General features: G+C 39.3%; 2 protein-coding genes and 1 long non-coding RNA gene across 5 annotated transcripts; 1 reads left to right on the top strand and 2 right to left on the bottom strand.

Moving 5' to 3' along the window:
• Nucleotides 1-1,663: 1,663 nt before the first annotated feature.
• On the bottom strand, nt 1,664-3,866 carry rab9a (RAB9A, member RAS oncogene family). 2 transcript variants are annotated; one of them, XM_046054098.1, is made up of 3 exons: nt 3,709-3,866; nt 3,176-3,287; nt 1,664-3,069 (listed from the first exon to the last, which is right to left on the bottom strand). In XM_046054098.1, exon 3 carries the CDS (start codon nt 3,028-3,030, stop codon nt 2,422-2,424), a length of 609 nt encoding a protein of 202 aa, XP_045910054.1. In that variant the 5' UTR covers nt 3,031-3,069; nt 3,176-3,287; nt 3,709-3,866; the 3' UTR covers nt 1,664-2,421. The 2 variants fall into 2 exon arrangements, with proteins under 2 accessions (XP_045910054.1, XP_045910055.1); XM_046054099.1 differs by having other exon boundaries at nt 3,180-3,287.
• Nucleotides 3,867-4,912: 1,046 nt separating this feature from the next.
• On the bottom strand, nt 4,913-13,369 carry LOC123973784 (epidermal growth factor-like protein 6). Of its 2 annotated transcripts, XM_046054095.1 has the most exons (13): nt 13,090-13,369; nt 11,768-11,874; nt 11,377-11,469; nt 11,026-11,145; nt 10,785-10,904; nt 9,545-9,679; nt 9,334-9,456; nt 8,782-8,844; nt 8,123-8,368; nt 6,362-6,436; nt 6,176-6,271; nt 5,813-6,075; nt 4,913-5,534 (listed from the first exon to the last, which is right to left on the bottom strand). In XM_046054095.1, the coding sequence occupies exons 1-13, from the start codon at nt 13,161-13,163 to the stop codon at nt 5,427-5,429; spliced, it is 1,623 nt and encodes a 540-aa protein (XP_045910051.1). In that variant the 5' UTR covers nt 13,164-13,369; the 3' UTR covers nt 4,913-5,426. The 2 variants fall into 2 exon arrangements, with proteins under 2 accessions (XP_045910051.1, XP_045910053.1); XM_046054097.1 differs by lacking the exon at nt 8,782-8,844.
• Nucleotides 5,530-11,930, top strand: LOC123973786. Its single transcript, XR_006825700.1, has 3 exons — nt 5,530-5,585; nt 5,838-5,899; nt 11,800-11,930. It is a non-coding gene; the product is annotated as an uncharacterized LOC123973786 (long non-coding RNA).
• Nucleotides 13,370-24,709: the final 11,340 nt, after the last annotated feature.

The following is a 24,709-nucleotide window of genomic DNA, read 5'->3' as shown; positions in this document are numbered from 1 at the left end:
CAACAATATGTACTTGAAAACTGTGGACAAGTTCAACGAGTGGTTTGTCTCTGCCTTTGTCACTGCAGGACATATCCTTTTTTCCCCCTATTATATTTGATTCTCTCACAGACTACATTTTTAAAAAATTGATTGCAATCACAAAATTGACAAAATATCGCCATGTACAGTATATCGCTACTTTACTGACAGACAAAAAAGTCTACATAGTATATCTGTAATTTGGATAAAGTAATGCACAATAACTTAAATTATTAGTCAATTAACTGACAGAAAATGATTAAACAGTTTTGATAATCGATTATGTGTTTAGTTATTCCTCAAGCACAAATGCCAAAGATTGTCTCTGTCCAACTTCTTAAGCATACACATGTCATGTTTACCTGTTTTTATACAATTGTAAATTGAATATCTTTCAGTTTTGGATAGTTTGTCATTTATTAAAATAATCAACAAGTTAATTGATAATGAAAATTGTTAGCTGTAGCTATACTGCCATTATCTAAGGAATGTACTGGCTTTGCTTTGTTTTCTTTAACTTGGTGTACATATAAGATTCATCATGCTGCATGATGTGCGACAAGAAGATGGAATCAAAAACTTTTTTAATGATGTATACGATTTCTACATTAAGGTAAGTTGTCTTCCATATGATTAGAGTACCCTGAGGTAACACCGGGCATATTTGTTTCCTTCAGTGTTTGATTAAATCATTTATTCTGTCTTCCAGTTTGCAATGAATCCATTCTATGAAATCAATGCACCAATCCGCTCCACGGCTTTTGAGAGGAAAGTACAGTTTCTCGGAAAGAAACATCTCCTGAGTTAATCACTTCACATACACAAGGATTTTTATGTGTTTTGTCTATTTGTTGTAGATATGTTGTACCTAATACACTTGTTTGATGTATGTTTGTCTTTTCCTGTTTTGACAAAAGCAAACTTTATTCAACACAGATGTGGATTTTCTATAAAACTTTCCTGTCTGATTTACATTTTAATATAACTTTGGTTTCCTGATTTCTTGCATTGGGTGTGGTGTTGGTATGGCTACTGTATGTTAATTATCAACATTATACTTTAAGGAATAAACGCTTAAACTTATCCCAAGAGTGCTTGACAAATAATGACAAAAACATTTCAGTGAATAGACACAATCTAGTGCAGTTAGGTACTTGTGTTATGTCTTATCTACTGCCTTCAGCATTATATTACTGCAGGGGTTAGAAAGCACAACAGAATGGTAACATTCAGTTAAAACCTTGGGATAATAAACTGACTTTTCTGACTTCACAGGCTACAAAACATGCTTTTACAGACAATTCTCAGGTGATTTATTTATCGTTTAGCATACCAGTAGTACAACTTTTAATATATGAAATCTGAATGAGAAATAGTTAAGGCAAATGAATGGTTCACCATTTTAAATATTAAGCTGTGGGGAAAGATGTTGAATTGTAAGTAGAAAAAATGTTAGAAGTGCTTTGATGATCAGAATCATTATTTAAAACCATAAACTCAAATTAGTGGAATAAAAATGTACTCAATCTTGACTGCCCCTTCATTACAATTTCCTCCAGGAAATATTAATTCACTGACATTTAAGGTAAAAACAGGTTATAAAATACAAAACTTTCCAGAAACTTAAATACACCATACGCCATGCATGTTAACTTTGCTTTAATTTTGTTAGGGATCTTGTCCCCTCAGTGCTTCCAGCATATAGCCATTATCTATTCACTATGCAGAATGTGCACAAACAAGACCTAAAGGTGCAACAATGACAACAAGCCACTTTGTGTTAGTTACACAAAGTAGTGCCTTAGCTACTTTATTATTGTCAAAAGATTATTGGGCTGTATAAGTTATTGAATTGTTATTTTCTAAATATACAGTTCATCACTATCTGCATTATTACATTTGGGAGTGAAGTTCAGAAACCCTATGATGATCGCACGCCCAAGGTAGTACACTTCTAAACACATTTTACAGAATCACATTATAATTTGCCTTTGTGACAGAAAGGAACATTTGAGCATTTGAGAGGGAAGTGAAACTTCTCAAATACATTGCCCCTGTTCCGTAATGACATGAATTTACCCACACACTGTCTCGGGCCAACACAAAATATAGTTTGTTTTTCTGTTACCCCTCCATAGCCTGGCTTTTGAATTGTGACAGCGCCGAGTGAATGATTCAGTGATTTCATGTTTATTTGTAATAAGAAACGTAGTGTTTCCTCAATGTCTCTTCAAACAGAAGTCCAACTATTATTATTATCAAACCTTCAACGGTAAAACAAATCATAAAGCCAGTAGCATAATTTGTTTAAATAAGATGTTACTTCAGCATTGTAAACCTACAGCCTCATCACATAACAGGCATTACAGGAATATTAATGTTAGTGATAACTCCTGGATGTTATGAACAGCATGTGGTGGCGGAGCGAGGCTTTCTGTGGAGCTTGACTGTGTCTGTGGGGATGAGGTGGTCCGTTCTCTCATCCGCTGCCAACACTCTACGCACTGCCTCCTCAAATGCCACCGCTACATTGGTGGCATCCTTGGCACTGGTCTCATAATAGGGGAAGTCGCCGTTCTCCTTGCACCATTGCAGAGCCTCCTCAGTAGACACCTGCCGCTCTGTCACGTCCACTTTGTTGCCCAAGACTACGAATGGGAACTTCTCTGGCTCCTTGACATCTGCATAGTAGATGAACTCCTTCTTCCAGTTGCCTAAGTTGAGAAAACTCTGGTTGTCATCTACGCTGAAGGTGAGCAGGCAGCAGTCAGAACCACGATAGAAAGGAGTCCTCAGGCTGCGGAAGCGCTCCTGGCCAGCTGTGTCCCAGATCTGTAGGGTAACCTGGTGGCCGTCTACCTCAAGTTCCTTGTTGAGGAACTCAACGCCAATGGTGTGGAAAAGGTGTGCGTCAAACTTGTTGGTGACGTAGCGATTCATGATGGAGCTTTTTCCTACACCACCATCACCCAGCAGAATGACTTTCAGCAGGGATGTCTTTGTTGTCATGGCTATTCACTCCTGATCGAACACTTGGAAATAATTTACCTAATGGAGACATGCAATGTGCAAAATATATTGTTATTATCTGTACAACACGATCTTGCTGCAGAAGCACAATTTTTGGTGGATGTTTTGAGCTCTTTGGTCTCACCCACGATTGATTTTGGCCTCCTCCACTTGTCCAGATAATGTGCTGTAGACCCTTGTCCTTGGTCACATGCTCATTTGTTTAATGTTGATGTGAGCAGCCATGCAACAAACAGCTGTAACAGTGACAAGCAATCAGTTTCCTGATTAACAGATGGCACAGGACTGCAGTTATATCCCCACTGTTGCAATAAAGCATAATCTGCTACCAAACGATCATTACACTGTGAGCACAACCACGTAAAAAGAGATAGCTTGTCACATATGACGTACACAACATCAAACCAATGGCTATAAACCGCTAGTAGAGAGAGTACGAACTGTAGGTTTATCAACTGGCCAGGTGTTAGCTAAGCCAGGCTAACATGAAAAAATGAAAACAAGGGAACACCGTTAGGCTAATAAAATACACTACTTTCTCTAGCTCAGGTTTACTTGCAGGTGGAGCTTGCTAGTAACGTAACACTACCTCACAGTTTCAACCAACCCGCCGCCGAGTCAACGAGAAATATAACACGGAAAAATATGAATGCATACGTTTGACTGCTCCTCGCACTGGGGTGGCTCGAGTCAACGTTAGGTCGCACCGTTTCCTGGTGAACTCCAAAGGCTCGGTGCTAACGCAGCTAGCTGCTAGCAAGCTAACGATACATGGACGGCCTCCGGTCATGTGATCTAGCCAGACAGAATACAACCAACGAGCGCTGAGATGACGTTTCACGCCCCTTCAACTCATATGACTGATATTAGTCGCAGTGTGCACGTTACAGCGAAAATATCATGCAACCTTTCAACCCAAGCGGGACTTTGCCTAACTTAGTGTTTATTTGTCTACAGGTGTTAGCTGGTTCCCCGGCGTATCTCTCTCTTTACTTATTTGTATTATTCATGCGCTGCCACCAGATAGCGACATTTAGATGTTTTCTGCAAGTATCCAAGATGTACTACACTATACGTAACATCTACTGGGCCTCATGAAAAAACACTAGATGCTGCTCCCCGAGCTACTAAGTAAGTTACAACAGTATTAGCAGCATTAGCAATCTAGGTTATTTTACTACGTCAAGGAACAACTAATGTGCTTTGTATGCAGAGTGGCCCAGTTGGATTAACGCTACAGTTATTTTTACTGAGACACATTTGACACAATGCTGAGTAAGCATCATTCTAATGCTTTTAATGTAGTAGAGTGAAAAATGCATTGTTTCCCTCTGAAATCTAGCTCAGATGGTCGCAAAAATTTAATCAAGTAAAGCACAAGTACCTCAAAACTGTACCCATACACAATTATTATCAAAGACAGCAACATTATTGACGTTATAAACCCCCCAAACTCTCATCAGCTGTCTGTTGTGGGAGAAAACCATCCTCTTTCCCCCTTTTTGATATGGATAGTTATATTGTCATGAAAGCATAACTTTCTCAAATTGAGTGTAAATTTACCACAAATCAGGAATCAACAGTTTTCTGTAATCAAATACCAGCCCTGGAATCCTTTAATATTTGTCATTTGTGGTGGTATTTCTTCAGCCAGCAGACTAATATTAGCTCATACTATGTCATAATACCTTGGATTTTGTACACCCCATAATACTGGTTTATGATACCACCACAGTCACTGCTATTACCATTAGGCTATATCCAGATGATGCTAGAATTACAGTAAGTGATATGATTAAGATTAGGCATCCAGGTATACAACCATACAGTATGTGGGTAACAAAAGGAATGGTAGACAAAGTTAGAAAAAAACAAACCGATTTAATGTAATAGTACAGTATAATATGAAAGCGAAATTCACAGCAGTTATGCACTGATACATTTTATCATGCAAAATAGCCTTCAAAAGTTATTCATCTAAGATTGAATATCAGATATAATTCACCTAAGAATTCACATTACATGTCAGATTATTTTCAGATAACTTCAGCAATGTACTATCACAAGCACAGCAAAGGACTACACACAATACTGTCAAACCTAATTAACAGACAAAGTTAGCATTTCCACCTATTCCTGAGATCTGAGTTATTTGTATTGTAAAAGAAAATGGTAGAGAATGTAGTAGGATGTATTGATGTAGCAGCATGGTCATAACGTAAACATGCATGCTCTGAATGTACATAATCTTTCCTGGAGACCTGTGTCTGCATCTTTATGTGGCTGTCCTGTGGCTAAGCCATGAGTTAAACACAGAGAAAGTCCCAGTTTCAATTGGAGCTGATTTTCAAGTTGGAAATCCTGGGTGGAGTTTCTTAAAAGACTGGACTGACATCCTCTTGACAGGGCCCTGAGGTCAGCACAACATTGTTCAACCCAATCTCCCCTCCAACACCTTTCCCACGCTGCGCTTCAAAGACAATCTGAAAGACATTCAAGGTTACCATTGCATCTTTAGGTTGTAGACTCCAGTAGTGAGTTTGCCTTTTGTCTTTCAAACATACTGTGAACGAAATTAATGTAACATTTTAGGGGGAAAAAGCCCATCTTAGCTATTCAGATAAGTACTGCACATACTTTTGATACAACATTTGTGCTGTTCAACCTCTTTATTACAGGTGTAATCATTATTAACAATTACAGCACTGGTTTGACAATCATCTATCGATAATATGTCTTATAAAATGAGAAATTGACTCACAGATACTGGGGCCTCTTCTTTCCAGGCCACAGTGAGGAGCTCTGTCTGCCAGCCCTGGTCTCTGCTTTGGCTCTGCTCCCATACTGGGTAAGCATTGTTATCCAGCAGCACCCTGAGAGTTCCCACATTATGGCCCACCACACGGTAGTCAAAGGTGAGACAGAAGCTGACCTGCTGGGCCCGGTCACTGAGAAGCAACTTCAGCTTGGCTACATCCTCCTGCTCCCCTATGAGCCCACTCATGGCCATGTAGTACTCAGCACCTGAAAGAGTTTGTAGCACATACAAGTGAAGTGTAGTATACTAAATTAATCTTAAATAATCTAAAAAATAAAAACAGCCTAAAAACATTTTTATAATTACCATCATCATGGTAGGCTACACTCCAGTCCATGTCATCAGCCTTGTCTTGGACCCACTCACAGGCTCCCTGATCAAAGTTGCAATCCATGATAAACTCTACAGGGCAAAGCAATGAGAGCACATCAGCAAATTAGTCACATAAACCGTCATTATGTAACAGCGGCACATAAACAGATATTTGATTACCTTCCTGAACGGGTGCTAGTTGGATTTCTTTGACTTCTGTGGCAGGACCAAACACTGATTCAAACTCCTCTGATACTGTGTTTAGAGAATCGAGGAAAAAAGAGTATACATTCATGAATTTTCAGCTAAATAAACACACATTTGTAAGTTTATTAGGTAAACCTAGCTTAAATTATTGCAGTCCTGCAATAAATCCTACTTTCACAAAGGTTATAATGTAAGGATTTACTGCATGACTGTTGTATTAAACTGCATTAGTTTTAGCAAGGTGTACCTAATACATTGGCGCATACATTATGTCAGCAGAATGTGAATATAAGTACAAGTAAAAGCAGACAACTGCATCACAATTACCCAAAATCGCAAAAAATGTGCCTCATAAATTTTGCCTCATAAAAAAACAAAGAACTTTTTGTCCATGAATTCCTCAAAAAATATGTGATCTTAAAAAAAACATTCCTAAATTATGCAGTAAAGAAATTTTCCAGGATGAAACAAAAGCCAGAAAGGGCCTTTTAGCCAACAGGTGTCGACCTGCCCTGTTGTCACTCATGTCTTGAGATAGAACTAAAACTTTAGGATCCCCCCCGAAGTACTTTGAAGCTTTTACAGCAAACCACCCCCATGTCAAGCAGCCTTAGACAGCCAGACGAGTGACAACTGGGGTTATTGAACCTGCTCATCCAGAGTGGGCTAGTGTTAGAGAGGTCTCGAGTGCTGATGACAGACTTTCCTACTAGGAGTCAAGTCTGTTTGCACAACAGCTGTTTTGGGGAAAACATAATAAAAGGCTTGGAGGCTTTGTAACCTCCCTCCCTTCCTCACCCTCCTCCTAGGAGATGGGAAACAGGCCCAGGATGAGTTGTATCCCTGGGCTCTCACATGCTGACAGGGTAAAATTCCTCCCTGGAGGTGATGGATGTCTTGGGGCCTGTCTCCTCTTGCTTATCTGAGATCTTACACAGACTAAAGATCAGGATTAGTGGTGAAAGGTAACCTCATTTTTGGGGTTTCTCAATGAGGCGCATACCACTGCATGACCACACTTCCCACTCTTCTCTTTTTATCCAATGAAAGTGTCTGAATTTGTTGCCAGAACATACATATATATACACACAACTCAAGTGTGAATGAAGTGCTAGAAGCCATCATGTCTCGTAATCTGTAGATTCAGATAATTTATTAATATTACATTACTGCGTTCTTTTTGAGATCTTTATATTTTTTTGTTGTTTTAGCCAGCGGTTTAATATTAGAAAATAGTTTTAAAAAATGTGAGCTTAGAGTTAAAACAATTTTAGGGTTAGTGACCATATATTTTGTACAGTGCTAACGCACATGACAAATCAGCATGACTGGGACATCTCTGACTAATCAGATTCAATGTGTGCCTGTTGTTCCCTAAAAAGAATCAAATTTAAGCGCAACTGAAATGGCAAATGTGTGTTTCTCCATTGTTAGTAAAATCAAACCTTCCAAGAAGATTTATCCAGGTCTTGGAGGAACCTGGTGTGGACAGGGGACATGAAGCAACAAGCCACTTTTTTCTCTGGTCAAGGTCTTAGACCTGACCTAACCTGCTATTTTTTACTTATTTCAGTTGGCTACTGAAAAAAACAATAATTGTATTCAGATGCTGTGTGGACAGCGAAGTCTCTGTAGAAACATTCTGAGTTTGTTTAGTCTATGTATAGTTAATACATTGGGGGCCACTCAGAATGCCAGAATTACTTCAAGAGAGCCAAGCGAAAGGATACTTACTGAAAACATCTCCTCTTGGATTGAGCTGGTTGTCTTCCTCTTCTTCCTCTTCTTCTTCCTGAGGAAATTCCTCCTCCTGTCTCTCCTCAGTCCTGGTGCCAATGTAGACCTCTCCATCATAGTCAAAAGGCTGCTGGCGGCTCCTCGGAGGGGGCGTTGCGACTGGTTCTGGGATAACATTTTTGATGTCCTCGCCGCCCAGCTTACCTCCCAGAATGCCAGGCCTCATTTGGGAGTCTGGAATAGCTGCAGGCAGGGAAGGGAATTAGATTAGACATGTGGAACTGCAATCATGAATGGGGAATACAGTGTTTTACCAGGATTCAGATGTGTTTGTTGTCATTTGTTTTGCAGCTGCTGTTCTTGTTCTACTTAATGCAGATGAAGCATGGCAGCCACAATCATTGCACATAATTTAAACCAGTGTCTTAAAAGCACAAGCATTTTATCATACACATTCTGCATATAAAGGGTCATGCTGAGGCGTCCAAGTCTCATATCAAGTTGTGTGCGCTGTGGATGTACAACATTTCCAGCCACGAGCAAGGGAAAGAATTAGAGGAGGGTTTCTTAACAGTAGGCAAGAGTCGGGAATGAGTAGGGTTGCAGGGCAGGGAGTGAGCAGCGGAAGCAGGGTCTTGGATTCCACACAATCTCACCATTGAGGAAATCATCTGCACTGCCTTTGTCTCCATCCCACGACCTCTGATAAAACGGCTTGGCTACAAAAAATAAAGGCATCTTCATTTAAGCTGAAAGTCCTGGCCAATTATTCTTGTAATGTAATTTGGCTGCACAAGGCTTCACCTGTTATTATCAAGGCCTCGTTCAAAGAGTACAACATAACCTGTCTTTCCTTTTCTTCTCCAGATGGCTGGCTATCATACAATGTCATATTTACACAGGTGTGTTTTCAATCGGTGGCTCTCTGTTGCTAACATCTGTAAAAAAGGAGTGCAGTATGAAATCAGTAAACTAGCCTTGCCAGGACTGTTGTGTGCTGATGTTTGAAGAGTGAGTCCAAATGAAATATGTGTCTGGAAAATTGCTCCTGAACTATCTGACTGACTCCTCTAATCTGGGAAAGGCCTGAGACATAAGTTTTTGAAATCTGTTACGAATGGCTTTATTTGACAAACTTTGTTACATATCAAAAGGCATCCCTAAAACAAATAAACTCATAATTCTGTGTAGCAATTCTTGGATCTCACCGGAGCATTCAAAGCCATTGCCTCTGAAGCCAGACTTGCACCTGCACTTGTAGGATCCTTGAGTGTTCAGACAGACAGCATGGTGGCTGCACTTGTGGGTGCTGACTGCACACTCATCCAGGTCTGGAATTGGAAGAAGCCTATTTGTACCTTTTTTTAGGAGCAGAATTGATCATAAAATGTTTCTCCGTAATAAACTCATATACCTTACCTACACAGTCATATTTGCCGTCAACATATTTCAGATCGTAGCCATCCTGGCACTTGCAGTAGTAGCTGCCAAAGGTGTTCACACATTGCCTGTTGTGTGGGCAGAGGTTCTTCCCAGTTACACATTCATCAATATCTGAAGGGAAACAAAACAGGCAAAATTAAAGGGCCTATGATTTAATTCACTTAAAAATAACGCAAGCATAGTTTTGCCTAGTACAAAACGTTGCTGGGGCACTACCCTATATAAGATATCAAAAGTGAACATGGGGAAGTTCACTAGTAGCACTAGTTTTTCCACTGCTCTGGAGTCCTGACACTTCTTGCTGACTATTTTCCTGGGCAGGATGTAGACAACCTTGTGCTTCCTCTGTGCTTTTTCACATGGAGTCATCACCTTCTTATAGAAGGTTTTTTTCAGCTAATAGGAACGTCACCATTAGTTATGTTTTTGAGCACAATATAGTTCCAAATAGCCGTAGGAGTCAGCCTATTGCTGCATAGACAATAGTTAATTGAATACATTTACCATCATATTTTCATTCAGTCATATCATTTTGTTATTTTACTTATATTTATCTACAGGTATGTGTGTTTTGCTATGTATAAACTTTAAATTATTAGAAACAACCTATCCTATCATGATGGATACAGTAGAAATGCATCTGCCCCAGAAGGGTTTATTCTATGTCTGTTATAGCACAGGACATCTGGGTAAAATTGACTTTTTGGTACATTTTCAGAGCAAAAGTGCATTGCTGTACCTCTATTTTTCAGTGTGTTGGATCCATGTCAGTCCTGAAATGTAATGCTCCAGAACTATTATTTTACTTCCCCTCTGTAATCAGTATGTCAGACTGTCACAGCTCCCGCAGTTTTGTGGGAAGAAATATTTACTTAATTGCATCCATCTGATTTACAAGCCAAGCATGCACAAGCCACATAATAGAAACATTACAGAATTGTTCCACTGTAAATAAAAAAACTCACAAAAAGCTCCAATCCATGAGACGGAAACAAACCGAAGAAAGTCATTTCTCACTCTGTATTTCTTATTTAGATAAGGGCTGATCTGATTTTTTACTGTGCTTACATGTTGCTTAGGCCTGTGTATCATATTTGACATAGGTTTTCATCACATGACACTATATAACATATATATATATATATATATATATATATTTAAATAACATTCAATCACTGTGTTTATGCTTGATGGTTATGTGAGTGTGGTTGCTCACCTACACAATTTCTCTCATCATGCCCCAGTTGTAGCCCCACCGATGGGCAGAGGCAGCGAATCTCCCCCTGAACTTCTTCACAGCCATACTGACAGTGAGCAAGAGAGCATGTCCTGGAATCTATATGAATGCAACACAAACACAAAAAAACCCCACACACATTTATAAACAGGCAAACATGGCAGCTTTTCTTTATGTTTTCACTTAGGGTATGTATGGATAGTAGCACAACATTACTCACTGGCACAAGATCCATCAGGCATTAAGGTGTAACCATTGAGACAGTAGCACTTGTAACTTCCGTAGCTGTTCATGCAGCGATGCTCGCAGGGACGAGGTTTCAGGCCGCACTCATTCAGATCTAGAAATAAGAGCCATCCTCATTTTTTCAACCGCAATACCTTCTTTTCTAAAACCTAAAAAATGTAAGTTTAACTGAAATGCTTTTTTTATTGAAACACAAGAGATAAAGATTAAGTTAAATGTACCTAAAATTAGCTAGTACAGTGTGTTATTAGCTGGGAATTAGATTATCTTGTACCCAGTTTGACCCAGATTTTCCAGACCCTCTTCACTGACCCCAAATACGCACCTTGATTACACGTCTTTCCGGTGTATCCTGGGACACACTTGCATTTGTTGGGGCCAACACATTCCCCGTGCTTGCAGCCGTGCTCACATTGAGCTGGTAAAACATTTAACATGAAGAAAATACCACCAGAAATATCAGTGGTTTGAGAACGATGGAATATAGTCAAACCACACATTTCTATCATGCAGGCAAGGTTTTTCAATCTAGACTTATCATTTTCTCCACATTTTCTGGGTTAGGAAAATCTTTCATGCAAACAATTTTTAGGACATCATGTATTGTGGCAGTGAATTTAGATAATGCCTCTATAATTATTTTGCTTTTCATTCAAAGATTCAATATATATCACATCACAGAAACCAGTCTTTCAATCAATCTGGACTGCTCTTACCCTCACACTGTCCTCTACTGTTTTTCTTCCAGCCATAGCAACACTCCAGTCTCCTGCCATAGCGACACACACCTGCTTGGTTTCCAGTAAGGACTTGTCGGTAGTGCCTTTTTAGAACAAGAGAGGAGTAGAAGGTAAGATGTGTAATTTCACTGTCTCAAAATGTATAGCCCACTCTGGTTAATGCATGGAACATCAGTCTCACTAAGCACTCCTAATTGAACATTTTCAGCAATCCCTATCTTTTAATCTTGGTCCCAATGGTAGGTGTTTGAAATAATAAACAGTGTCCTCTCATAGGCTCGTTTAGTGATAATTCGGGCTCCCTGTGGAGCAACAGCCAGCTTACAGAATGTAGACTACAGATGGAGAAAAACACACTAATCAGACACTTCCTGTGTTGCACATTGATACCTTATGGGCAACCATATGTCCCCCCCCCCTTTCTTTTTTTGATCTTCACCTGAGTCAAATTTCTGGAGTCAGATGAGACTCTACTGGAAAGGTCAGCGAGTCTGCATCGCATTCAACATAACTTTCAGTACATATAGATTATATTGCATGTGTGTATTTTTAACCTGTAATTAAATTAAGATGCAAAGAAGCTGTTTGCTATTTACTTAATAAATAAGTAACTTCATGTCAGAATTGCACATCTGACTTTACAGCTTTTAGAATCATTATCTCTACTTTTAAGCTTAGTACCAAACTCTTAATATCCCAGATGTTTAGGTGTCACGCAGATAGCATCCTATAAGCAGCCTTGGCTCCAGCGGGACTGGAGGAATCTGAGACTTGATAGAAATACCAGAATAGCCCACAGGAAAGGGGCTCCTAAGTGTGACAGGTGCTCTTCAGTTATTAACAGTTGCTGTGCCACATTTAGCTGCCACTCTCATAGTCCTCTGTTGGCATGGACAGCAATGTGTACATACGATCAAAACAACAACTTTCCCTGTAAAGATTTAAAGCACATAATTCAGTGCAAAATTGAAGAGGGGTCACGTTACTTGTTAAGCTCAACTTAAAATAAAAGCATGTAGGGGAACCAGCACTTAAAATGCTAGTAATTAACTTTTTTGTCTACAGGAAGTGGGGCCAAATTGTATATTAGCCAATACTGTTAGTCCATTATTGATGACAGTGCATTTCAGAGTCATTGCAATGTGACAGTTTTAAGTTTTATAATACATAGAAATCTATCTGACATTTATGATATGACTTTTTAATTATTGACTAAATATCCGTGTAAAGTTTACACCTGCTGCAAGTCTCCCACCAAACGACATCAAATGCTCTGTCGTTCTAGTTCATTGACTTACCTATGGGCTTCTGCACTACTGGAAAAGATGTGGAGCAGGAGAAAAAGAGCACCGACCAAGGTGAGCGGCTGCATGGCTGTGACCGTGAGCAGCCTGAGAGCTTTGTTTCCCACGGGGCTGACTTTGGTTGCTGTGAGTTCCAACTATTCCTCCTGGGGGCTTACGCTCATTAAAATCCTTAGACAGGAACAGGTCTTAGTTGAGGTTTTAACACAAGGCACGCCGGATTTCAGATATTTCCAAAAGCACAAAGTCAAAGCCTCTAGGGGGAAAAATGTTGCTCTCTTGCTGCAGCTGTACTCTATATCCCATAATTTGCTTCCTCTTCTTCCTCTCTGAAATTCCAGAGGTGGGTTAACACTCTGTGAAATGACACTACACTGGAAGGGATAGGTTGTGACTTTTGGAGGTAGGAGTGAGTTTCTAAGGGGGGTGGGGATTATGTTTAGGGGTGCTCCTCTCTTCACTGAAACCCAATACAAGAATACCTAAAACTCTTCCTGTGGATCCCCAGTAGGAAAACTTTTACTGTTGTACAAATGTCAAATGCAGGGCAACCTATTTATCTTTTTCTGTTACTTTTACATGGATTTGTTGCTTGACGTTCTGCTCGTGCTGTATTTTTTGGGGGATAATTAGCTGCATCAGCTAATTGTTGAACTCAGACGTGCATAGGCCTGTCATTAGCAGCTCCAGTGCTCTTTGATGTCCTGCTCAAAGGTAGCACATAAAGCTTCGCTCTCTCGCACATGCTGATTCCAAGTTCAGCCATAAAAATGTTTAATGAGTATTGACGCTTTCAAAGTCAGTTCCAACATCTGGTCCTGATCCTCTGTACCCTTAAAAACAGACAGGTGATGTTTCTGTAGGAGCTTTAGAGTTTAGTTTATGTTTGTTGTTGAAATACTTCTCTCAGGTTTTGTATGACAGAGGTAATTTTTTTTCGCTGAATTTATTTACACAGTTCATGTCTGTCAACTGCCACATTGTCCAAAGAAGCTCAAAATGGCCATTTGAAAACTGTAATGGAAATGGCTTTCAGATGAGAGGCACATCTGCAGTTAAACCACTATAGTTAAGCTCAACAATCCAACTCTGTGACTATTTACCCAGACATTCAGTACTCATGTCACAAAGCAGAAATGTTTCTGCATGCTAAATGTTGGTTATATTTCATTTTGTTTATATAGTGCGAGGTCAAAACAAATTCAGCCTGGACACTCCCACTGTTGCAACCATTTATTGTAAGAATAATACAAGTTGTTTGAGTTTGAGTCGGTTGAGTTTGATGTGGCTCCGCTCATGTGAAACTCAGAACAAATCAGTGTGGCACAAACTGACTCTTAGCTCTCACACACTCAACTTAACTGAGCAGGGGATACACAACGACAATTAACATGAACCTAAACTCATATTGCTGAATTCACATGGAGCAATTCCTATATATGCTAACCCAGGAGGAAGCTCGGGAGGTGGAGGAAGTTCGGTTGCTGGGAAACTAGGCCATGTTTCCTACAAATATGCAGCACTGAGTAGTGGTATTGGCAGAAAGTAATATCTGTTAACAGGGGACCACATGGACAGTAACAATTACCATTATTTAGTTCACCATGGTTTATTTGTCATGACCACAATCTTTCTGTAACCTTTTTCCAAGTAGTTTTACTTTCTTAGGTATAACATAGGGAGCTTATTGGTCACATGGTTCCAAGTGGTTCCTTCATGTGGACCATCTAGTTGTTTGAGTTAGGCTGTAGTTACATGTAGTATCTATATCTATATAAAATTGTAGGGAAGTACCAACAAACCATAACATGACTTTTTCAAAGCAGACATTTTAAATTGTGATAGTAGGAGAAGCACAGGTGTTACTAATAACTTTAACGATGGCTCTGTTCTATTCAAGTGTCCCAGGACAGTGAGCCAGCACGCACAACACCAGGAACACGATACTGAAGTAGCTAAATGGAATTCAGCAGATATTTTATTATTTACACCTGTGCTTTTTTCACACTGACATGTCAAAATGTCGGCCATGAAAAATACCTATTTTGACCACCATGTTTAATAGTTACATTAAAAATTAATTTAATAGTTTGGAAACTTTTTCGCAAGAGCAAGACATTGGAGAATATTTTTGACCAAAATAAAAAACTAGCTTTCACAAGATTACATGTCAACAGTTTAAAAAAATATATATTATTTTTGAAGAGATGGGTTTACACAGCCATTTTTCTCCTCCACTGAATTATGTGGGAGTTAAAATACTTTGACTTTTTCCATGACATATTGTTTAATTTTGGTTTACAGCTAAAAAGATTAAATGTGATAGGATCTAGGGAATGAAACAAGAGCTGTATGCTCTCCACACAATTACTCGCTGAGTTGTTGTTTTCTGTATGGTGTCAGGCTCTAGCATATAGTATTATTATTTATTACTGCATTAAACAAGAAAGTCATTGTTTGTGTACAGTACAGTGCATGACATTACAGCAATCATATATAGTAGTTATAGTAGTAGTCACTATTAGTCCTTGTTTCATTTGATGCTTGATATCTTTACCACCTTCAGGGGGAGAGCTCCTGTGCTACACAATAGCATACACATACACTCAGCCATTTCCCTTCCTTCCTAGTCTGCAACCTCTCTATGACTGACATCTCAAGCATTTGGGTCATGCATACTATACATTAAAGCTGTTTTCTTGATGCTGCTGTGTCAGCTGTGTGGGCCTTGTACTAAGGTAGTTGTCAAGTGAACCTGATGAAGCCATTATTTTCACAACAACAGTGCCATCTTCTTGAAAGCCCTCTCATTTAGACCAGTTCTCCCAACTTCCATCCAACTGGATGCAGCTTTGATGCAGTTTAGTGGCTTTTCAGTTAGCATGTATGAACTTTCAAGATTTGCTCTATGGGAGTATGTGAATTTGTTTTAAATGACTGAAAAAACACAGGGATCATTTAATTTTTGGAGGTAGTTATGAAGCCCCTTATACTGTCCTGACAAATTTTGTTGTGTTTTTAGTGCTAGTATAAACAAAATGTTTCTTTTTAACATTTCAAGTAGGTATAGTGTAGCATTTAGTATTTCTTTAGCATGAATCTATAAATCTGCCACAGTCTGTCTCAGATTTTTCTTAAGTTCCATTTTCTTCCAGGAGGGGGAGACACTTGCCAACACATGTAAAGAGCCAAGAAGTAGACAAAAGGCCATGCGTTGCTAAATACTTTGCCTGTAATCTACATCTAATTGAGTTGCAATTTAGTCTTCTTAATGACAAAATCTTAATGTTTTGTTTTTTAACTGTTCTGTTCCCGGCTGGTCGGGCTTTTCAAGATTTGGGGTTTAACCGTTCTGCACTGATCTGAACAGAAACCTCAGCTGTTTGAGTGGAATTTTATTGGGTGCTTTGCCTCTTTTCTGTCACCAGAGGACCCTGTTGGTGTGCATGTGTTTTTGTGTTGACTGAAGCTGCATTATCCTGAATGAGAGTACATGTTGAGGCACATTATAAAATGGGGTGGTTATGGATAGGACAGTGGTCTACTTAGCTGTTTCCTGTAGCTATTATCATGGATTTACAAACATTAAAGAGTTACTTTTATCATTTTTAGGGTATGTGTTAGAGCTAGACTTAACTCACACTTTTTCATGTAATGACTTATATATGTATGCCCTTGTTTCTTTGTGTCATTATTTTTTTAAACCTGGCTACAAGTGGTACAGCACTTTGGCAGCACGCTGTTACTAACCTTCAGGAAGTGTGCCTCCCCACTTCCTGGCATTCACTTCAATAATCTCCACTCACTTCAATTGGCTCCAAGCTTGCAGACAGGAGTCGATGAAGTTATAATTCGATAATGCAGTGGATACTGGGTCAGTAACCCTAGTTTACCCCCCCGACAAGATGCATGCTCCTTTTTGGGGGAAATCAGTTGCCCCTATGTGAGGGATGCACAGAGTCCCTCACCATGACTGCTGGCACGCTGAACAAGGCTTTTACTATAAAAGGAGAGACAAGGCTGTTAGGAGTTATTTTGAAAGCAGTGTGTGTACACAACCACATCCTGCCCTGAGTGGGAGATGAAATGAGCAATGAATGCGCTGCAGAGAATACTGACTGCTGTGAAAATGGGCCACTGCTCATCAAAGATATTGTGGTAGACTATTTGACGTGATGTGTTTAAATAAATTCAAACACTGTTGTCTAGATTTGACAAAGGTTTATAAAACTGTCAAATTTAAAAGGGCTGTGTGTAACAATAAAAAAAGAACAATCTGGCTTCAAAGCTCCAGTCTTTTACGTTGTAGTGTGATCTTTCTAAAAACGATAAACCCTGATATTGTGTATTACTTTAGGAAGATCTGTGCAACAGTGAAGGGGGGCGAGCTGTGACTTCCCCCCCTGCAATAGTAGGTGGGACTTTGAGAAATCTTTTGACTGGGTGTGTTCAACTCTCAGAGAAGGATCCTTTATTCACACCTCTCTAGTTAAATTGTTAAGTTTGTGAGTACAGAGGATGAAACACATGAAAAAAACCAACCTTAATATAGAGCAACTTTAAGATGATTTTCTGTATTCAGTGTGCATCTGAAGCCTCGCCTGATCATCTGATACCTAAAGTTTCATTTTTTGTGCTTAAAGTTGTAATTGTATGGCACTGTCCTTTATGTGACCTAACAGAAACCTCCTGTAATTCAGACTTATAAGTCCAGGTGCTTCTTCTGGAACATCTGCTGCCCACAGATAACACAATGACACGCTGCTGCTAAGTGAGGTTGAAGCCAGTGCAACCAGAGAGACAGATCATGGGGGATTCAAGATTCTGTCTGCGAGATCACACAGAACACTTTTGCCCTCTCGATGTGACGGGTGTGGCAGGCTAAATGCAGGCTTTGGCCGCAGCTGGACACCTCCCGTTCTCCTCTCATTAATAATGCAGCAGCGGACACAGTTGTGCCATGCCGTGAGGGTGGGGTATAGGGAAGCACCAGACATCTCAAGAGGGTTCGTGTGTGGCTCAACATTATTTATTAATGGGCTCGCCTGGTCAGAGACATTACAGTGATCTATTTAATCTGTCACAGTCTCAAACAAAGCACTTCTGCTGAGGACTCTGCAGTAGAGCTGGTGATGTAATTTCACAGAAGCAACATCAGTTGCTTTGCTAAAGTTGTACCACAGACAGTCTTCCTGTATTGCATTGTTTTATATGAGGAGACTAGTCTTTGTCTGCTGCATTAATTGCTGACTTTTTAATCTAACTGAGGAACATGACACATTGTTTTCCTGTCTTTCATTCTCCTTGGTAGATCCTGACTAGACCTCACACACCATTAAACAACATCACATATACTTTATACATATAGCTAAAGATGTTGCGGTATGTTTTTTTTAACTTCCATTTCTTCCGTATGTGGTTAGTTAATGGAGAACTTCCCCTGTGTACTTCCTGCCACATGAATATATCTAAATCGAAATATCTCTTTTCAAACTACCCTCTTTTATTAACACTGCTGTTTTCTAAGGTCCTAATATTTTGTTTTTGTGTCACTAATGCTCTGTTCAGTTTGACCTGTTTTAGTAAGTTTGCTGTAACCTACTTGTGGTGGCACACATGCCAACAGTTTGTAGTTAAAGCCATGATTTGTTCAATCAGCTCTGGGAACCTCGAGAGTCTTTGTATGTCTTCTATGTGCAATACAAAACATATCCCTATGCTGCTATTATCAAAGCTACAATTAAAGGAACATATTATTGCGATAATGAAGCCTTTTGTGTCATAGTGATACAGCTTTATTCTGTAGCTATAATTTGCATTGTTCTTTGATGTCTGCAGGGGTTCAATTTGCCATTTAACCTATAGCAAGACCCCACAGGTCAGAGTTTAAAGCTGCCCTTTATTCTTCTTAACTGGGGAGGTTCATGCTGGGTATAATTACACAACTATGTACCCTAAGAAGAGAACCCACTTCACGTTAGTGCACTTATCATGTAAACTGCATGCCTAACAGGATAAGACATGCTGCAGTATCATTTTTAACTGGGACCATGTGTGTGCTCAAGAGTTTGAATGTGCCTGCACTATTGTAGGGATCATAGGCTCCTGACAATACATTTAAAATGGCTGTGTTGTTATTACAGACTTGTCCCAACTGGTTATCATTACAATAAAAACAACCAGATTTCATTTCCTGTTTTTACTTAGAATGAGCTTTGTAGCTCTTGCTGCAGGGATACACAAAATACAGGGATACAAAAAAAAGCTTTCCACACTTGGCTTTTTAAACTGTAAAAATTAACTGTTTGGGGTTGTATACAATATACTATTAAACTGTAAGATATGAGTGGACGGCATGTGTGTTTTGGTGTTCATAAAGTTGTTTTGGTAGGATTTATTCCCTAACAAGGTTTGTAATTTGACTTGCACGTTCTGCTGGGTTCATTTTAGCATAATGTTCGAGATCTGGGCAGAGAAGAATGAGGCTTGTGTGTTATACCTACAGGTTCCTCTAAAGCGGTACACAGCATGAAGTGGAAACAGCCTGCCACAAAGGGAAGAGAGAACATGTTACAAATAGCAGAAGTAACAGTTCAAAAACTTTGAACCAGGCTTTGTCTTGACTATTTCCACAGGCCCACTTTGAACTGTGTGCACACATAGGCTACACAGCCATCTCCAAGTGCTTATCCACATTAATTAAGGGGAGATAAAACCATTCTCAGACCCACTCTGAATGTTTCACAACAAGCCTTTTAGACTACTGGGTGCAGACAACATAGATGTAAGGGGGTTTGCATGCTGTTATGATACTACAAATTTAAACATAACTGCAAGCCTATACAAAGGATCAACATATAAATGCTTGCATTTGGCCAATATACATACAGAGACATGCTGTATCTAGCCAGGACTTCTCCTAACTACTCAGGACCATGGTGCATAGCAGTAAAAGATAAAGAAACAAAAAACAAATTGATATAATTGATCATCATTCAAGCGTTGCAAATGGTTGTTCAATACAACTCGCAAAAACTAAACACACACAATTACATACATGGCACATCAAATAAAATGTGTCAGCATCACCAGTTCTCAAAATATAAATAGAATCCCACACCTCAGTTTCACATCTGCCAAGTATAATATTTTTGGCAGTTTTTGGTAGGATTTAATGAATTTAAAATCCTGGCAGATATAACGATGTCATCAGGTTGTTGTAGTCTCTGCCAGGATTTTACACTGCTTTTTAAGGAACATTTTTGTGATCTGCACCATATACAGAACAGCATGATTGATCAGTCATTAAATCCTACCAAAAACAATATTATAGCAAAAAATATTATACTTGGCAGATGTGAAACTGTGGTGCGGGATTCTATTTATATTTTACTATTACTATTTACTATTTGTACCTCTTTACTAACCTACACCTCATGTGAACAGAATACACAGGTGTTCACAGTTGTGAAGCACATGTGAAACTTGACACTTCACTACACCATCACTTAATTTAAGTGTAAAATGAAGTTCCTCTTCCTTTCCTGACTTGCATAGAAACAAGAATTACAGCAGCTCGGCAATGAGGAATCAGTCCACCAGCACAGTTAATTTAACAGTTTTGCTTCTATACTATGGCACTGCAGCTCACCACATCCTGTCACACAGACAAATTCAAGCTCCTGTAACATACAGCTTTAAAGTGCAGGAGATTTAACAGTCAGGTAACACTTTCTTGTCAACACTGGTTTACTAAGGAATGATAATAATCCATTTTTGCCATCTTAAGTGTTATTGCAGGACCAGTAGCAAATATTAACACAAGTGCTTTGAAAAGTGGCCCATTATAAGTGGTCAAAAAGTTGTTATATTGTCTCAGACAAATACTAATCCTGTGCTGACACTGTAATGTCAAGCCACGAAAGCTGTACTATAACTTGGAGAAACATCTAAGTAAGTGTGAGGAGGAGAGGCTGACACATTCTGTCAAGAGCATTATCCTCTGGTATGACAACATATACCAGCCAAAAGGACTGAACCGGAGGGATAAATTGTTAGTGGAGCTTTGCTTCTTTGTGTCCCATAACAACAATCATGTATCAGTGCCATGTCCTATTAAATATTGCCAGAAATCTTTAATGGGATTATTAAGACAATATCTGACAGCGACAAAAAACAAAACAAAACGAAACTCATTGTCATGTCATTTTGTGTGGGGGTTAAGTTCCATGTGGTTAACTATCACATAGGTGCTTTCTTCAGGAAGGTGGAGGTCTGACCTGACGATATGACATTCTGGTCACTGCTTCAAACTCAACTTATAGAGGCACTTAGTCTTCTCTCAAAAGGGAACTACTTTGTCTCCTGCACTACATGCTACAAGCATTTACCACATAAGCTAACCTGGTAAAAAAAAGGGTTGGTCAAAAAAAGACTCCACAGAAGAGTCAGCTGCACCAGTTAAAAGCAGTATAGTAGAAAAAAAACCCTGGTTCAATCTCTTAATTCATCTGCCTATTGCCTTAATAAATATTGAGGTTCTTTCATTTATATGGGGCCTGCCTTGCCAAGTGAAAGGACCACGTACTGCTGCATCTGATCCAGAAGGAAATACTTAAATCACAGTTTCTGCATACACACTTCATTGTTTGATTTTCCAGGTCTACTTTTTGCGATTTTGCAGATTTATCACAGTACTGATCCTAGTTTTGTATAAAAATGTACCTAAACGTAGAATAGTCACTTTTCTGATGCATATATCAATTGAAGTCTATTTCTCTCTAAATCTCTCTTGTCAGTCTTCAGATTCAGATCAGATATTTCACTGAACTGACAGATTGTCCGAGCTCTGCATTTTCTCCCACTTTTTCCGTCCGACAACCTAGAACACTCACTTCCACTGCTCACATCACGATTACTGCCGCACAATCTTTATCTCCCTCTTTAAACACATGCATGCTGGCGTCTCACTTCAAACTCATTCCTTTCACTTCCTGTTGCATTGTCTCACATGATCAGTGTTATCATGCTAGCTTTAAACCCTCACCTTGTGCTCTGTATTCTGCATGTGCGGTGCCTGGCGCAGGTTACTGAAGTTGTAGCACATAACACTGTGAATGCTTTCTCTCGTGCACATATAATGTAAGTATACATGAGAAAATTGGTGCTGAAAAGGGGGGGATTTGGGTTGCTTGGCTCACAGCTGGCGAGCTACGGAGCTCACCAGGGTGACTCTTGCAGCTGAAAGGTTGCATGCACATGTCACATTGGATCAGACTACACTGCATCTATGTCAGTGCACTGGGGTCACATCTGCCTAGCTAATCAGATTGCAAAAATCCAGCAAGCTAAAGAAATAGAAAGCGCTTTATTCTTGGAATTACATTGCCTTTGTGTAACTGACCCTTTTACTTTTCTCACTTGTTTGAACATTGAGCTCGATCCCTTGCCATCGCTGCGTTCAGAGCATAGCTTTTTTTTTTTGCCAGAAATAGGAAATTAGTTGCATATCTGTCAGTGTAGAGAAAGCTTTGAAACAACATTTACACAACAATTAAAGGATATAAAAACAGTTAAATAAATAAACCACGTTTTCATTTTTAAGGGCTATTTAAAAATGTCTTACTGCACAGCTGAGACATCCTGCAAATAGGCTTTCTGATCAAGTCTGCAGTATTTACACTATTTTATCTGCCTCCTGTTGCTATACATCTGATTATATTCTTGTTATATCGTGCTACTTTAAGAGATCAATCCTTCCTCTCATTCTCTATAACTGTTTTAGGAATTTGTGATGAGGTTGTATATTTTTTGGTGATCCAGTCTTTCCTCAAGCTGTATCTACTTTAGTTTCACATAATGACCCATACGCCCCTTTGTCTGCCACCCCTTGCTAGGTAATTCTGTAGGACTGACACCACAAATGCGAAGTGCATTCACTGCTAAGTTGGGCGTTGCTGTTCATTACTCCAACTAGAGCTTAACAGCCTCCAAAGAATAAGAAACAGGTCAGGTAACTCTGTATGTATTTGCTTTGTTTGTGAGCTTTCAAACAGTTGCACTACATTTTACTTCGCTACTTAGCTTTTCCAGAGATTCCTGTCAAAACCTGCACACACATAAATGTTTAAGCATCTGTGCTCAGTTTGCCAGCCCTGTGCCACAAATCTCATGTATAGTACAAGGCACGTTTCTGGGAGTTCCTTTGTCACACATAGCAACCATTATGGTGCGTCACTGGATTGGTCAGCTCACACCCTTCAGCTTTTGTGCCTACCTATCACACAATGGCTGCGCTACTTTTTCCCACCATGGGTGTGATAATGAAGACAAAGATGGATTGTCCTTTCCTTGGTGCACTCTGAAGTAAGAACATAAAGACGCTGAGTCTCCCTACACAAATGAATGCACATTTGTTGCCCAGCTTCAGTATTTTATCACACTTATGGTTAAAACTGGAGTAAACTTTTAAAGTCATATAAAGCAAACAGTTTGACAGGTTTTACTGTCTTGAATGATATTTAACCTCCGTGACCCTGTACGCAGGATAAGCAGTTGACGATGGATGGAATAATATTTAACACCATGAATCCATTTTGTGTACTTGAGTGGCTTTTTCTGCTTCTGTACTGTGACTGAGCTATGTTCATAATAATTTCAGATTTTGACAGTACAGTTGATAACATCACATAATGTTCCTCTTCCTAACATATCTATGAATATTTGTGATGATTCTGTTCTGTTATTCTATGCCAGCCACAAAACAGATAACTAGAGAGACACCCACTTGGTGCCATTAACATTTGATTTCAATAGACTCCTAGATAAACAGTTTAATTATTTATATTTCCAGTGTCCCTGTGGACTGAAAAACAACAAAATTAATAAAAAGTTAAAAACAATTATTGTGCTCAGTTTAAGCTTTTCCTGTTGCATGCAAAATTATAAAGGTGAAAGTATTATCAGATGTCACCAACAAGCAAAGCTTCTGAAAATCCTTTTTTCCTGTTACACATTTACCAGAAAGACCTGTCCAAAACATGTTTCAATTCTCTTATAGAATTCAGGAAATGTCTTTTGTCATTTGAGCTGGTGGCGTACACAACAATAAACTGCTGGCTGGCTGTAATGAGCATGCTGGCGCTGTGATTGACTCACAAAAATGCATTAGGTGTTCCATTACAGCACAGCATATTGGCTAAGGTACACATTGCACAACAACATCTGTTCTCTGTGGCATACTTAAACACCTAAGAAATGCAAAGCTGTGCCCAAACATGAGAAACATGCTTAGACAGGAAAACAATTGAAACAACTTGCCAGAGGGTGTTTAACCTGCAGAATGTGAACCAAACCAGCAAAAAAAGAGAAGTCAAACTAGAATTGAGTTTCTCATTTTACTTGACCTAGCAGCTATTCCCAACAGATTAGCCAAGAACATTTTTTATTTCATAGCTGAACATAAGTTTCCTACAATTACATCCAACAATCCAATCCAACCGTTAAAGTAGTAACATCAGGGGCAAGTGAGGAAGACCAGAATGTTGTGCCAAAAGACGTGTAAGTATTGTGGAGGAACCTTAACGATCATGTGAGAATGAAAAAAAAACTATAC

Source organism: Micropterus dolomieu, linkage group LG07 (assembly GCF_021292245.1).
Source record: "Micropterus dolomieu isolate WLL.071019.BEF.003 ecotype Adirondacks linkage group LG07, ASM2129224v1, whole genome shotgun sequence".
Classification (NCBI taxonomy): Eukaryota; Metazoa; Chordata; class Actinopteri; order Centrarchiformes; family Centrarchidae; genus Micropterus; species Micropterus dolomieu.
The sequence above is the reverse complement of the archived record's forward strand: the minus strand, read 5'-3'. Positions and strand labels throughout refer to the sequence as shown.